General features: G+C 42.7%; 1 protein-coding gene across 13 annotated transcripts in view; it reads right to left on the bottom strand.

Moving 5' to 3' along the window:
* The window catches only part of RASGRF2 (Ras protein specific guanine nucleotide releasing factor 2), a 271,385-nt gene that overhangs the window by 105,286 nt on the left and 148,769 nt on the right, over positions 1 to 17,330 (bottom strand). For 11 of the 13 annotated variants that reach the window (XR_015168014.1, XR_015168016.1, XR_015168015.1 and 8 more), the window contains 4 exons: positions 17,004 to 17,252; positions 16,027 to 16,415; positions 8,469 to 8,597; positions 5,800 to 5,889 (listed from right to left, as the gene is read on the bottom strand). Coding sequence is in view for 7 of the 13 variants with exons in the window: in XM_086412802.1 (XP_086268928.1) it covers positions 5,800 to 5,889; positions 8,469 to 8,597; positions 16,027 to 16,415; positions 17,004 to 17,252 (857 nt within the window). In the remaining 6 variants the exon portion in view is untranslated. The remainder of the gene's footprint in view (positions 1 to 5,799; positions 5,890 to 8,468; positions 8,598 to 16,026; positions 16,416 to 17,003; positions 17,253 to 17,330) is intronic. The other 2 variants (XR_015168013.1, XM_086412804.1) reach the window with 1 other exon arrangement.

Raw genomic sequence — 17,330 nt, 5'->3', positions numbered from 1 at the left:
TGGGTTGCCATTTCCTTCTCCAACGCATGAGAGTGAAAAGTGAAAGTGAATCACCATATAAACCAGTTATTCCATTTCTGAGTATTTATCCAAAGAAAATGAAGATACTAATTCAAAAAGACACATGCACCCCTATATTCAGTGTAGCATTATTTGTAATAGCCAAGATATGGACACAACCTAAGTGCTTATCAATGGATGAATGGATAATGATGCAGTATATGTGCACAACACAATACTATTCAGCCATAAAAAAAAAAAAAAAAGGTGAAACAACATGGACAGACCTTGAGGGAATTACGCTAAGTGAAATAAGTCAGATGGAAAGAGACAAATGCCCTATGGTTTTACTCATATGAGGAATATAAAAAATAAAATAAACAACTAAACCAAACATAACAGAAATGAACATAGATACAGAGTAATGGTTATCAAGGGGAGAGGGACACTGGGGATGGTGCAATGGTTAAAGGGGGTCAACTGTGTAGTGATGGATGGAAACTTTCTGTGGTGAGCAAACAGTACTGAATACAGAAGTTGAAGTATTATACAATGTTGCACACGTGAAACTTAAAAATAAATAATTTAAAATAAGACTTGGAGTCATTTTCAGTTATATCCAGTTTGCCAAAGTTCTTTGTTTTTCACTGATAATAGTGATAATAGCGTTTTCATTAAAAATATAAATCAGATACAGGCTGTCTTCCAAACTTCAACTAGCTATATTAAGACATTTTAAAAAATGGATTTTATATTATGCTGGAAAAAAATAGAAAATATGTCTCAGACTAGGATACTTTCAGTAGGCATGCTACAACCAGAGAAGGAATAAATATACCTTCTCCAGCTAGTTTAGTGGTTCTCCATCTTGGCTCCTCCTAGGGCCAAATATCACCTGGGGAACTTTAAAAATCCTGATGCCCAGGATGTACCCAGACCAATCAAGTCAGAATCTGTGGAGGAGGAACCAGTTATCAGTATTTTTAAAAGTGGGTCCAGAATTGGGAGAGTGGCACTGACATATAAGCACTGCCATGTATAAAATAGAGGCTTAATGGGAAGCTGTTGTATAGCACAGGGAGCTCAGCTCAGTGCTCTGCGATGACCTGGAGGGGTGGGACAGGGATGTGAGCGGACGGAGGTTCAAGAGGGAGGGGATGTGCACACACACACACACACCTCTCTCTCTCTCTCTCTATATATATATATATATATATATATCTGATTTACTTCACTGTACAACAGACAGTAACACAACATTGTAAGTCAATTATACTCCAATAAAAAACAAATAAATAGCAGGTCCAAGATCAATTCACACCAAGCTCAGATCTACTACTGGCTACACAAACCTGAGTGGTTTGACAGGGCATAAAACAGATTATGAATTATCTATTTCACAATTACCAAGTCGCCACCAATAAAGAACTCACTATTCCCCCAAGCAACTGTAACTGTGCCATTAATTTTCCTATAAATGCAATCAACCATTCCTCTAATTGTTTGACTTGCACAGAAGGGCAAAACCTACAATCATCTCCCAGATAATCAAGAGTTGCTTGTAGTACCTCTGCTGCCATTATTTATACTCTCATAAAAATAACCCACCTCACACTTTCATATTTCATTTTAGATCATTTCATAAACTCTATCATTAATCCCAGAGCTTCAGGTGTATAGTAAGCACCATGATATGCTCTGATATGTGTATTCATTGGATTTGCATTTCTATTCAAATCATAACTATATCCAAACTGCACCTGCAGATTCCCTGTATCAGCAGCCATCTGAAAGGCACACATTTTAATCTGACTTTAATGCAGAGCTCCTCAATTTGAGCAGATGCTCAAAACTACATTTCAACCAGCGTGGTGGCTCATAAGACCCACTGATTTTTTTTTTTTTTTGGTCTCATTGTTGTATAGAGTTAAAACCCCGCCACCAAAAAGAGGACTTATTTGACTGATTGATGATCATTGGTCCCACTGCCATCTCCAAGCCCACCTGCTCCCCAAGATGATCAGAATTTCCTAAAGCTGCTATCATTCCAGGAATGATCAGGACTGAACTCATAAGCAGATTTACCAGGAAGCCAATGAAGCTTAAGCCTGAGGGCCTCTCAATGTGTCTGGGCCTCTTCCAGAGCTCTGAAGGTTTGTACTTGTAATTTGATACACTTTTGCTTTAGGCAAATTGTGTGTTATACCCCACAAACCCTAGATCCATTCATAATGGGCCTAATGTAACTTGGTTGCCATTTGGAAGGCAAGCACTAAACTAAGCTGTGAAATCTTCATAATGTGAAGTCAACAAGAATTAGCTGTGTTACAACCATGTCGACAGGTCAGTCTTTTCTTCCTCTCCAACAGAGGTTGCCAACAAAGGTCTGTCTAGTCAAGACTATGGTTTTTCCTGTGGTCATGTATGGATGTGAGAGTTGGGCTGTGAAGAAAGCTGAGCGCCGAAGAATTGATGCTTTTGAACTGTGGTGTTGGAGAAGACTCTTGAGAGTCCCTTGGACTGCAAGGAGATCCAACCAGTCCATTCTGAAGGAGATAAGCCCTGGGACTTCTTTGGAAGGAATGATGCTAAAGCTGAAACTCCAGTACTTTGGCCACCTCATGCAAAGAGTTGACTCACTGGAAAAGACTCTGATGCTGGGAGGGATTGGGGGCAGGAGGAGAAGGGGATGACAGAGGATGAGATGGCTGGATGGCATCACTGACTCGATGGATGTGAGTCTCAGTGAACTCTGGGAGTTGGTGCTGGACAGGGAGGCCTGGTGTGCTGCAATTCATGGGGTCGCAAAGAGTCAGACACGACTGAGCGACTGATCTGATCTGATCTGAACAGAGGTACTCCTGTTGGTCTACGAGGAAAGAGGGCATGGTGTGGAAGGAAAAGAAACCCACCATTGGAAAGGACAGGCTCTAGGTCCTAAAAGAAACCAGAGGGAAAAATCTAGGCTTTTCCAGTGTGTGCAGAAATCAGGTAGGCTTGGACCCAAGGGGCAGGACTGGCAATCCTGAGCAGATCCCAGGCCACCTGCCATAGATACAAATCAGCTTTCTCTGCCTTTACAGCTAGGCATGTACATCTTGTTTGGCCTTTTTGTGAAGAAATTCTCTGTTCATCCTCTTGCTAAATTAAAATTCATTCTCATGTAGTAAAGTTACTTTCTAAGCAAATATTAATGAGAAATGGCTCACATGCAAATGTCTGGAGTGAATATTTGAAAGCATAACCACTAATTGATGGTTCTAACCCAGAGTTCCCAGACTGCTGTGTATTTTGATGGAGGCAGAAGTGGGGGATGTGGAGATAGATGGGAGAGGATTAAAATGGGAGGGAACCTGAAGAGGAGCCTGAAATATGGAAGCCCACTCTGCAGACTGCATGGCTTGGCCAGGCAGCACCTTATTTCAGGCTATCAGCCACAAGCAGCAGGTTGGAACCACCAGCTGGGCTTATATTGCAGTCAATCAAGCAGATAGACCTGGAAAGATAGATGTGAGCATGAGGTCTCTACAACCTTCTCTCCTGCTCACTTTGGAGCTCTCCACATTCTGTGGGCACATGCGGGTCAATAATTCCTGATTCAGAGAGTGGATGAAAAGACCGATATCAGATCTTAACCGTTCTCTAGCACTCCTTCCCTTCGGACATTTGTCCTTCTGGGTCTAGAACTTCTTTGGAGAGCATCGGGCTCTCCCTGACCAGCCAAGAAGTCCAGATCATCCTCTTAGTACTTCCTTTCTTTCTGCTCCATTTCCACCTGCTCTCTTGACCTGTGAACTTCACCCTTCTGCCAAGTTCTTCCAGGCAGGTGGACTCTTCTGTGGGACCAGCTCCATGGAGCAGCTGAACCCCAGGGAAGTACTGATCCCTTCTCCAAAACTGACCCCCTTTCTTAGTACCATGGGCCATGGAGACTGACCCCTGTATCCCCAGCAGGGCCACAGACACTGCCAAATCCATCTTTCATTTCATTTATGTCTAAAATTGGATCACGTAGGGGCACAGTTCTTGAGATGCTATCCTACTGTGTGCCCCCTTTGCCTGGCAAAGTAATAAAGCCACTCTTTTTCCTCCATAAAAAACAAAAACAAATAAAAACACAATTGGATCATGAGGCTCCAGGCCATATTATAGGAGACAGCAGCAGCAGTGTGATGAGAGGAGCACCAGGCTACCCTGCATCCAGCACGCTGGCTGCGGTTAGCCAGCAGTCTGCCCTCCTCAGCTGGCTCACTGAGCAGGAGCTTTCTTGCTGCAGCTCTTCCAGCAGCAGGAGAGAAGCAGGAAGACAGGCGGCAGAGCAGCAGCAGGGTTCAGTGAGGAAGACGGCTCTTATGGCTACTTCATCTCTGGCTCATCATGGATGGATGAGCCCGAGTCCGAAAGCAATTCTCCATTAGAAGTCTGCTTCAGCCTCGGGTGAATAAAGGTACCTTCCCTGACTCAGCCTCCAGCTAATGGGGAGATGGGTTCATTCCAAATTGACTGAAAAGCTATTTTCCCTCACAAACCATATTTAAATTAAGAAACCTGTGAGGAAGCTCTGTACTTCACCTTTTCCAAAGATAGGCTAGATTGTGAGAACAAAACACAGGAGAAAGTCTCAAGGAATCACAGTTGATAACTCACTCTGCCGAAAGGGTAAAGAAGACCCCTATTACTTCATCAAAGAAATGTTCATTATTATAACATGCAGTCAACAGCAGAAGCTGACTGGATTGAGAAGCCATCCATATTATTACCGTTACATGCTGTACTGTGTGCCATGCTGATGGGAACTGGGGGGAAGGTTTAGGGAATATTTGGGGCAAAGAACATCCCCAGTTTGCCTGACCACATCCAGTGAAGTATGTGTGGTAAAATATTTAAGATGTGGAATGTCATCAATGTGCAAAGATTTTCCATTCAGATGGGATAATTACCTCATCTATATATATATAATTATAATTACCATGGTAATTCGTGTTCATTATAGAATAGCTCTCTGTTCTGACATCAGTTTAGAAAGATTTCACCCAGACAGCACCTACCAGTTACAACTGTTTAATACAGGTTCACAGGCTTTGGAAATATCCTTTTTTTCTCCATTGTTAATGAGCAATTGCTAATTAATAAAATATATCATCACTTCCAGAACCCATGGAGTTAGTTTAGGTGAAGGAACTCACAGCAAGAGGATTGTTTAAACCACATACAGATTTATTTTAACATAATGTCCTTCTTGCACATGAGAAAAGAGGACAGAGATAATAAATATAATTTTTCATCTACTTAAAATATTGTGCTTTTCTTTTAGGTACTTCTTTACCTTGAAAATTAACTGACAACAATTCAGCACCACAGAGCTACTGGAAATGAATTATGAGTCCAATAGATCCTCTCTCCTCTCCCACCCTCCACAAGCCTTCCCTCCCACCGTGCATACGCTTTTAGCACCGTACTCAATTAAAAGGGAAACATACGTTCTCAACAATTTGGCTTAAAAGGTTAAAGAACTCTGCTAATACAACATAAGAGAAATAACACATCCTGTTCTGATATGGAAGTTCTTGAAAGTGTTAAGCATAGGCTACCTGTATGAGACTTACCTGTAGGTGTTTATTTAAAAGACAGTCTTACACCAAGACACACTGACAGACTAGGAAGCTGGGAATCTGCAATTTTAAGAAGCTGCCCAGTGTATTATCAAGATGCTGGCAGGCGAGGACCACTGATTTACCATAAATTGCCAGAGGTCTGGGCAATTAATTGCCAAGCGCTCGACAGCTCGCCCCTACTCACCGGGTGGACTCCCGTGTCCTGCTGCAGCCGTAGCGATTGCAAAAGCAGAGGCCGGTGAAACAGAGCAGTGGGAGTTGTCAGCCGTCTGTCCTGGTTATTTAAAAAGAATGGGAATGGCATGGTGAGGCAGATGCATAATATTACATAATGAAAATTCTCATTTTCATTCCTGCACTGAATGAAGGTTTGGGTCAAATATCCTGTGTTGTCCTTATTAATAGGCAAATAACAAGATTCTATATCAACCAGTTCATTCTAGTTATAGATCCAAGAGAAATGAAAACATACGTCTATACAAAAACTTCTACACAAACATTCACAGCAGTATTATTCATAATAGCCAAAAAGTAAAAACAGCCAAATCTCCCCCAACTGACGAAATGATAAACCAAATCAAAAATTCCCATGTGAGGGAATATGATTTAGCCACAAAAGGCATGAGGTAATACATACCACAACATGAATGTACCTTGAAAGCATCATACTAAGTGAAAGCTGGTCACAAAAAGTCACGTATTATATGATCCCATTTATATAAAATGTCCATAATAGGTAAATACACAGAGGCAAAAAGTAAATTAGTGGTTTCCAGGTGTATTGGGGGATGAGAATGGGAAGTGACCACTGATGTGTACAGGATTTCTCTAGCAGGGGTAATGACAATATCTGGATTGAGACAGTGGTTATGGTGTCTCAGCCTTGTGAATATATAAAAGCACTGAACTGCACACTTGAAAAAGGGTGAATCTTATGGTATGCGAATTTTATCTCAATATAAAAATATCTATATTTTTTAATATTCTACATGTTACAGATAGAATTTTCTTCTCAAAGCACTCTCAGAAAGGGGGATGGGCGCTCATATTGAAGGATGCACTGAGCACCTTTTTGTACCCCCTCTCACTTCTCAGATATTTACACACAGCACTTGATAATGTTGATGCCAACCTCACTGTTTTTCTCGTTCAGGCTTTTAGTGAAGATAGTTCATTTCTTCTGTGGCTTTTCTGTGATTCTGTGGTTTTATTAGTTTGCCTCTAAAGTCATATAGTCATGCTTAAAATAAATAAAAGGGGAAGCAAAGAGCTGCTTAATGTGCCTAAGCACTAAAGCACAAAACAGCTCTACCCTCTCCTTCAGCTATAGCCTGAAAACATTTGTGGAACAAGGTGGGCAAGAAGATAGATGAACAGGCAAAATTTCAGCTACACACTGAGAAAACGTGGGCTGCTGTCACTATTTGGATCCTCCATATCATCACAGACTGTGGTTTCCTTCCTGCATCTCTGGGATTTGGTTGGATCAGGAAAGAAACAAAGGACTTAGTTAATCCACAAACAGGATGAGGATTTTCAAATAAGGCCTGTATAAATTTAAAGAATTTTAAATGAATATAAACATATGAAAATAGACCATAAAACAGGGCTCTAATGATAGTAACCAAGTGGATAGCACTTAAATAACTCTTGCCTTGGTAAAATTTTGCTTCCATATAGTTTGACCCCAAACTCTTCCAGGTTAATAATGAACTCAAGGGAGTCTGTCTGACATGGCAATGGTCACGGAAGTTGCCAAGGTCTGGACTGATCAAGGCTCTAAGAACAGTAAAGAGATTTGGCCAATCCCATAGTAGTCTTATAATAAGGCAGAGAAGTCTAACTTGTTACATTGGTTTTCCAGAAGTACCCAAATGTCAGGGTGACCCATGACTGATCAGGAGCCCAAAATCAGTCCCACTCCTCAAGAGCTAATATCCATCAGGGCAATTCTGCTGACAATGGTCCACTCAGGCTAGCTTCTCTTGGAGCTGATGGCAATGACAGCTTCCACTGTGTTGCTGAGGCTACAAATGAAATGACCATTTGCAGCCAAGCACTCTGTCTTTTGCTAAACTGCCTTACTTGAAGTAGAAGTATGAAAGTCAGAAAACATCTACATTTACTTAGGTTACTTGGGGTGAATCTGCTTTCACAAGTGAATAATTTTCCCTTCCAATTTGAAACAATTGTCTTGAGAAAAAAGGAGACATTTCAAAAACAACTGTTATTTGTAGTTATATTTACTTAAGCGATGGGGAGATAAAAGTTTTCTATCTTTTGCTCTGATAGTTTTCCCTTCAATTAGAAATGGTATATTTTAAAACAAATTATGGGATAATATTTTATAATTTTCATAATAGAAAATATACCAGATTCTGCCACTAACAATGAAGACTGGAGTCCCAGGCAACTGGACATTACTTTAGTTGAAATACTGTTCTTAATAAGGTCACCCCACAGTTTTGTGTCCCAGACGAACCTATTTAATAGAGACTACACTGGGATTCATCGTAATGTCATCAGAGTCTGGGAACACTTTGGCAAAACCAGCACTGACATTCAATCAACTGGCAACCAAGAACAGGCTTAGAGATTAACCTGCGATTCAGGTTACTCCACACAAAATACCACGCAATGATGGTGGTCAAGTAAATACTGGTTATATTAGTGACATTTTCTCTAATCATTTATGTTCCACTACTTGCTCCAATGGTAACATTTGCTTCCAATTAATTTTCATAATTGAGACTGAAAAATATTTGGGAACTGAAATGGTAAGGTAAACAAAAGATTCAGGAGCTAGAATCATCTCTCACTTGCATGTTTCTGAGTCCCTTCCTGAGTGCTCACCTCCAGGCTGGCGGTAGCGGAGGTGCCGAGGAGTTGAGGGTGACCTGCAAGGTGACAGTTCTGCGGCATCGGCTACGGGGGAGCTGTCCACACCTGCTCGGTCCACCGGCGCAGACTCGAGGACTGCTGCTTTAAAACATCACACATTTTAACAACCAGGTTATGAATTCAAGAGCTTCTTGTTAGTATCATGCATGGGAACACAAAAGTTCCTTATGGATAATAAGCATTTCATACTAGTCTGTATTTTTAAAGGACTTTATCATGATATCGAAGAACCGACTCATTGGAAAAGACCCTGATGCTGGGAAAGATTGAAGATGGGAGGAGAAGGGGACGACAGAGAATGAGCTAGTTGGATGGCATCACCTAAGTGATGGACATGAGTTTGAGTAGCTCCAGGAGTTGTTGATGGACAGGGAAGCCTGGCGTGCTGCAATCCATGGGGTCGCAAAGAGTCGGACACGACTGAGAGATTGAACTGAACTGATCATGATATCAAGCCACTCCTCCTGGCAGAATGCTGATGATACACAACATGTGGTTAGTGGCTACAGTACAGAACATTTTTCCATCCTTCCAGAAAGTTCTAATGCCCTAGAGCTACAGATAAGCAGCAGGCCAGTGGAAATTTTTATAATGAAAGTTGAGAGGTTTTAAGATAATTTGAGTCTCTTCACTGCAGGTAACATCCCATGAGTAAAAGAAACATCATTTCAGGGTCACATTCAAGCTATTACCACATCCCTTGCACTAACTTGTTAACCAGGTAAAACTACAACTGCATGTGTGTTATTTTAAGGAAAAGCACTACAAAAATTTCATAAACTTCTAACAACTCTTTGATTTCTTTTTCCTTGGGCTTTGCATCAACTGATAAAAACTGCACCACCTCCACTAATTTTCCATTATCTCTATCAGCAGAATTATTCTCAACTCCTTTTACCATTCCATTCAAGATTTCACTCAACAAACTCGACAAAATTCCTAATGACTTCACATAAAGCCATTTTTACACTTGTATGTGATTCACTCCTTTAGAAATATGGCCCAAATTCAGCTCTTCTGAAACACAAAGGGGCCAGGGAAGGGAAATGGTTAGAATCTTTCCTTGAATGACATAATTACAGTCAAGCTGGCAATGATGCAGGATGGAGACAAAAAAAAATCAGTGCTTAGCTGTTAGTTTTATTATTTTCTAAATAAGTCCCTCAAAATTCAGTAATAGAAGGCATCTGCTCTGCAAGAGCAAGCAGAATATCAAACGTGTGTCCTCGGTCTGATTCAAGCATTCATTCCTCTGAGGCAAATGAGCAAATCATTTAGTCAGCAATTACACTGAACCAAAAAACTTCCCAGTGCGAGAGCTGGACAGGGCTCGGGAAGTCCACTGAAAGGACAGAAAAGCACGGCGTAACACTGCAAGCAAATGGGCACCTACAGTGAGGAAAAATCACACCAGCACAGTGCGGGGGAAAGAAGCGTTTCCTTCTGGCAGGTTCACGTTCAATCAATCCCTGCAAACAGCTTTGCCTGCAGAACGAGTGGGCAGATGTGGGCTCAAAACAAATGCTAAAATTGGGAGCACTTTCAACCCACAGGCAGGCAATTTTCAAACTAGGAACAAAGAAACAGACACTAGTGATGTGGGTCGAGAGGCAATGCTTAGACTGTGTGGACAGCCAGGGCCCAAGAGAACGTGGATGGACTAAGAGGCCCGAACACCATGCGCAGGCCCCCGTGGTTCTCCTCTCTTCTCCGCTGTGGGTTATGTTTTGTTGATATCCCACCACTGGGTGGAATATGAATGTGTGTTGGGCTGAAATTTGTGCTTTTTAGAAGAATTCAATATAGCAGAAGGTGGGGCCTTTCTAGAAGGAAGAAAGAAGACCACTAAACCAGTCCATTCTAAAGGAGATCAGCCCTGGGTGTTCTTTGGAAGGAATGATGCTAAAGCTGAAACTCCAGTACTTTGGCCACCTCATGTGAAGAGCTGATTCATTGGAAAACACCCTGATGCTGGGAGGGATCGGGGCAAGAGGAGAAGGGGACGACAGAGAATGAGATGGCTGGATGGCATCACCGACTCGACATGAGTCTGAGTGAACTCTCAGAGTTGGTGATGGACAGGGAGGCCTGGCGTGCTGTGATTCATGGGGTCGCAAACAGTCAGACACGACTGAGTGACTGAACTGAACTGAATGGATGTTGAGTGAGCCTGGAACACATCTGGGGATTAGTAGAGGTGAAACCAACTGCATCACTCTTCCCTTACAAGTTCAGAGCCTCACTGAGATGAGGGATAGCTCCTGTTTCTCTTTTTTCCCTTCATGTCATTTGAAGTTCTCTTGCCAGGAAAGATGGCAAGGCTGGCATTATAACTGCAATGACAATAAAATCGGACAAAGGTTACTAGCATTTTGCAAAGACAGCACCCTGCAACTGTCTAGCCGGACAGCAGTGAGAGGACCCATGGCCCCACTACAGACCCAACAGAGAAGCTGATCTTGTGCAATGAGCTTTGGAAAGTTGCATCCTGAGGTGAACAGCAGAAAATGTATAAACTCCGGGCACAAACTTCTTATTCAAGTTTGCCGACTGTTTAAAGTGTCAACATTATGCAAAGCACACACAAACATCTTTCAAATTAAAGAGAGATCATTGTCTCCATTTACTTTGCCAACTGGAATTTTCAAGATTAGACAGCAGAGTTAACACAGCAGCACTCTTGGCTTCTACAGACATTGTGCACACGCACACACACACACACACACATACACACACACACACACAAACTGATCTTGTCAGGCTGATGCTGAAGTAAAGTGTTTCATCTATGACTTTTCTGGAACTATTCATGATCAGTACTGCCTATATACCAATGCAAAATAAAAGGAAAAACTAAATCTATAATTCCTTTGTTTCACCCTTCAAAAAAATGCCCAAGAGCTCCCTAGACCTCAGAATTATGTCTAAGCTTTCTATTCACAGTGTTTCCTTTATGAGGATCCACAGGATAAATTATTCTCAAGTCTCAGGAGCAAGAAAATATGTGCCTGCAGACCAGTCTATTCTTAGTTGTCTGTATGAATCATATAATTGATTACACTCAAAACCAAAATCAGAATGCCTCCAGGAACTGGAGAGAACCACACAGCATTTGTTTGTTCAACAATTTTTCTTCATTGCCTATTTCTTTATCCATTTGATTTTTAATCCAGCATACCATGTGCCTCTCTTAGTTACATCTTTAACACTTTGAAGAACAATATGGGAAGTAAATACATTAAAAATCATCAGAAGACAGCTACCCGAAAGGGAAAAGAAATCAAGATGCAAAGAAGTGGCCAGAAACAAAGTATTTAAGGGAACGATGGGCCTTCCCAGGTGGCACTAGTGGTAAAGAACCTGCCTGCCAATGTGGGAGACGTAAGAGACACAGGTTCAATCACTGGGCGGGGAAGATCCCCTGGAGGGGGCACAGCAGCCCACTCCAGTTTTCTTGCCTGGAGAATCCCATGGACAGAGGAGCCTGGTGGGCTATAATACATAGGGTCACAAAGAGTTGGACACAACTGAAGTGACTTAGCACACATGCAAGGGAAGGACTGTTAGGGGGGTGGTAATTATAGTAAAAATGAGAGAAAAAGGGGGATGTGTCAGTGGGTAGTCATGACTATGACACGCTGGACTCTGGGGAGAGGACTGGACATCTCTGGAGCTGAGGTAGGTTTTCACGGGCTAACAAGTGCCATGGCCATGCATGGACACAATCCTGAACAACCCCACCTCCACAGCGAGATGGCTCTGCATTTAACCTTGACTGGAGAACCACAAAATCCTATCTCTACCCCACAAGCCATGTGAATAAACTGACCCCTGAAACTCTAACTGCATATCATTTGTTTGGGGGAAATCCAGTGGAGATACAGAAGTAGTAAGCCCATAACTTTGGTTTTTCTCTAATGTGAGAAAGATCCTAATATTTCTGCCTCGCCTTTATCCATGGGCCCTCACCATCTGCTGGGCCCTGGTCAGCAACAACCTGAGCTGCCACATAATAAGGTCTCCAGGTGCCACTAGCTGTGCCCACAACATTCCCACCTCTGGCAGTCTGTTAGCGTCTTGCCCTGAGAGCTTGATTTGGTCCTTTCTCATTTATCTTGGCTCCCCAGTTCTAAACTTTTTCCACCTCATTACTCTTGGGGAAAAGCCACTGATTCCTGCCAGTGATTACACCTCTACGTGAGACAGTAGGCCAAACAGATGTTATGATGCGGCATGGGACCATCACAGGCACTCTGGGCTTGAGCCTGGAAGACCAGAACTAGGGAACTTGGTGACCACTGTAGAACAATTCACGTGCAAGTAAAAGTCTAAAAATGAATTATTACGGGTAAGGGGCGACTTGACTGAGGGCCTTTAGAACTGTAACACGCACTTAGTATACGATGCAGAAAGGAGCAGATTTTTCTTTTGCTCCTCTATTAAAGAAAGAAGTTACTATCTATACTCTCGGGCCCTAGCCAAGTTAAAATGCAATCTCTAGAAAATCGCAAAAAAGGAGAAAGATTCTTACCATGCTCCCATTAGAAGGCCACTCTCAAAAGAACAGAAAATACTAAGTGTTGGCAAGGATGCAGAGAAACTGGAACCCTGTACTCTGTTGATGGGAATGGTAAGTGGTGTCGGCACTATCAAAAACAAAAATTTCCTCAAAAAATTAGAAACAGAATTACCATATGATCTAGCAATCTCGCTTCTGGGTATATACGCAAAAGAACTGAAAGCAGGGTCTTGAAGAGAATCTGCATACACGTGTACACTGCAGTATTACTCACAAGAGCCAAGAGAGGGAAACAACCCAAAAGTCCATCAAGAGAGGGATGGATAAAGAAAATATGGAATACACATACAAAGGAATACTATTCAGCTTTAAAAAAGGAGAAAACCCTGGCATGTGTTACAACAAAGATGAACCTTGAGGACATTATGCTACATGAAAAAGCCAGTCACAAAAAGGCAAATACTGTGTGGTTTTACTTATATATAATACAAGAAGTAATCAAACTCACAGAAACAAAAATAAGATGGTGGCTGCCAAGGGCTGGGGGAGGGAGAAATGGGGAGTTGTTCAATGGGTATATAGTTTCAGTTTTTTAAGATGAAAAAGTTCTGTGTACTGTACAATAATGTGAATATATTGATACTTAACACTACTGATTTGTACACTTAATGGCTAAGATGGCCAAAAAAGAAGAAGGAGGAGAGAAAGGAGAACTTTTTAGGAGAGTTTTAAATAGTTGCTAGATACTAGAAAGCAGGAAGACTAGTAACATGGTCTACTCTGCAGAGCTTCACATGGTGTCCAAACTGGACAAAAGCTGTCACTTCACAAGCTGTGACCACTCCTGCTCTCAGAAATGGCTTTCACCACTGGGGGTTACCAGCAGCCTTTTGCTCATAGGTGCTCTTTGGCCATGAGTTTGCCTATTTCCTCCAAGCAGCCCACTTGTCCATTCTTCTTGGCTGACGTCAATGACCCCTGCAGATTCTGCTCAACCAAACATGATCTCCCCTGCTTTTCACCTTCCTGAGCCCTCCATCTATACATCTTGAACCACCTGTGTTTGCTCACCTTCTCCAGAGAACTACATATAAGGGGCCAGGGCACCATCTTATTTACCACTGTGGATCCTGTAGCACGGCAACGTGCAGAGGAGGAGGTCACAATGACTCCTGAACAACCTTACCCTGTTCCAATCCCAGTCTCCAAACAAAGTCTTGGAGCCACCAATGTCTAACACTGAAATGCTATTCCTAAAGCTCCGCTAACTCAAAATGACATGAGAATCCAGACTAACCTCCAGATTCCTCCTCTCTCATTTAATACAATCCAATAATGGAGGAGAAAGAACTTTCTATATTCTGGGAAGTTCCAGTAATTCCCAGGCCGCTCTGACACAGAGAGGAGATTTGAACTAAGCCTCCCAAAGTCACTCCCTCGGCAGAGACTCCCAAGCACTGGTCTGGATCAAACCCCGGATGCACTTGTCAGCCTGTGCACTGCCTCACTATTCCCAAGAGAAATCCATCATGATTCTGCTGCAGCTTGTTGTTCTAATGACTTTTTAAATTATCTTTCCCCTTTCATCCTCCTTAGTTGCTAATGTGTCAACTTAAAGAATTTCTTGGTTAAAAGGGTGCTACTTTTGATCTTGACAACCACTCCAGTTAAAATTCCACAAAGCACTTCACTCAGAAAGCTGATTTAAATGATCTGAGCTAGAAAGTGCATAGAAGCTTCAAGCAGGTAGAAAGCAGGAATCTATGCTTCCGTCTCAGTAATCCTCCTTAAAATTTGGACAATTTGCCTGACTTATTGCCCAATTTTTTATTATGTTATCAGCAAACAAATCAGTCCCTGTGTAGTTTACAAAGAAGCTGTTTGCTAATTTGGCTGTTAAATTCTGTTCATCACAGAAACACTGGATTGTAAAAGAACAAGGCTAGGCTCATTTCCTCCAACCCTTACGCTGTACCAAGCTGAGAAGGGTATGGAGATGTGTCACAGCAATCCCTAATTAGTCCCCTGAGTGTTTTGCTTGATTTATTCATTTAACAAAAATTTACAATCTGTGAGGTACTGGCCAACGCCCTGACAGTACAGAAGTGAACAAGACAGACAAGATTGCTGATCTCATGAGCTTCTGTAGGAAAAGACTGCCCAGGCAGAAAAGACTGCCCAGGCAGGGGCATAAGCAAGTGCAAAGGTCATGAGGCAGTAAGAACCCAGGAGTTTTTGAGACAAAAATAGGAAATCAGTGTGACTGTAGCCAAGAAGATGAAGAAGAATGGCAGAAGCAGGGATTAGAGACACAGCATCCAAATCTCATAGGATCTGAAGGCCTTGGGAAGAAGATTGTACTTTATTCTAAGTAAGATGGGAAGTCTTTAGAGAATATAATCAGGAAACCAGATGATCTAATTCACATTTCTAAAAACTGCTTTGGTTGTGTCATGGACAGTGAACACTGTCTCAGACTTTATTTTTTCCCTATATCTCTGTCGTAATATGGAGTGTTGTCTTGGAAACTAAACTGAAGAAGTCATCTTAATGCTTCCAGGTTAGGTTGTCATCCTAAGCAAGGAAAGGCCAGAAGCAGTACAGGTGCTTAAGATGGACACTGGAGGAGGAGAAGGCTCTGGGACTCGAGGTCATGGATAACGGTGCCTGCAACTTGCCTCTATGCCAAATATTGGGCTATGCTCTTTAGCCAACCAGCCTTAATCAAATTCCACTAAGAACCTTCCAGTGATAATCATCTAGATGATACCATCCTTCCATAGACAATTGACTACAATTGGCCTTTTACTACAGAAGGCAGCTAACCCTGCCCTCCTTCCACAAAGGCTAGAAACTTTCAGGACTTTCTAATTAGCCATTGCACTCACTCTACTTTCTATGCAAAAGTAGGAAAGTTGTAAAGAAAGGGAACTAGGGTTCCAGAAGGAATGGTGGGGCCAGCAAACACAGAGTGTGGTAGCAGGATAATACCTCTCTGAATACTTCGTTTTAGCTTGTTACACAGATCCACACGGGGGTTATCAACAGACTCCTCTACAGATCCCGGGCTTTGTTCTGGAGAAGAAAGGCCTCTGCTCAGATCCAACGGCACTTTACCAGTGTGAGGCGGTGGGGATGCAGCTGGGCTGTGGGTGGTGGTGGGGCTGCTGGATGCCGAGGAGGTGGTCAGATCCAGTGCGCCTATCCTTGAATTCAAGGGAGAAGTCAAGGACAGCTTTCTGGCCCTCACTGGGGAGGACGTCCTGGACACAGCCAGTGGAGGTGGGGAAGAGAATTTGCGACACAGGCGTGGGGATTTGCCTTCCACCAAGTGTTCACCTCTGTTGTTCTGGCTGGTAGCAAAAAAGAGTTCCAATGACCTAAAAGCAAGAGCAAAAGCTATTAAAAGATTGTGGCCGAGTGAAAAATTAGTCTCCTGATGTCATTCAAGACATGCTCCCTACATTAAAAGGCCATGCTATCATAGAACTTCTGTGGCTGGATTCCTTTATTTAAATGTTGGGTGTATACCATACACTTGCCAAAAGAACACACTTTTTAGGCTTTGTCTAACCCCTTGCTACTAAACTGTGTCCAAAGACAAGGAACACTGGCATTGGGCTCCACTCCAGATTTACTGAATCAGAGCCTGCAATTTAACAAGGTCCCCTGGTGATGCTTCTGCATATTAAAATGTGAAAAGCACAGTTGCTTTAAAAAAAAAGAAAAAGAAAAGAAAGGTAGAAAGAAAAGCTCCAAACAACAGCTTTATCTTGGCAAAGGCCACTTGGAAACTTAAACTGCTTCCCTTGGGAATTGTGACCTCCCCTCACCGTCTTCTACTGGGGACTGGGGGGTCTGGTAAGCTCAAAGGCCAGCCAGGACCCTGCAGAGTGGGCTGTCCATCAGCACAGAGACCCAGGGACCAGGTGGGGCATACTTTCATCTCAGGCTAATCCCAGGCCTACCTGACGGGGATGGAGGTGAAAGGCCTCTTATATATGTCAGAAAGCTTCCCCAGCACCACAGCTGCCGTCGTGAAAATCCGATAGGTGTGCAGAAAGGTGTTGAGGAAATCGATGCTAAGAAACCGCAAGTCGGTCAGTCTCTCCAAGAGGCGCTCCACGCTGGCGTACCGGATCTGCGGCACTTTGCAGGAGTTGAGGGTTTTACTGAAGCAAATGTCAGTGTCGTCCTTGTGAAGCCGGGCGTCAGACCTACGCATAAGGCAGGAATGTGAGGACAAAACCAGAGCATAACTGACCTTCAGCCCCTGAGTATTTCAGGGTCTGTAA

This window comes from Bos grunniens, chromosome 7 (genome assembly GCF_055505025.1).
Source record: "Bos grunniens cultivar Pamir isolate PY7600 chromosome 7, Bosgru_T2T1.0, whole genome shotgun sequence".
Lineage (NCBI taxonomy): Eukaryota > Metazoa > Chordata > Mammalia > Artiodactyla > Bovidae > Bos > Bos grunniens.
This window is presented reverse-complemented; position numbering and strand designations above follow the sequence as displayed.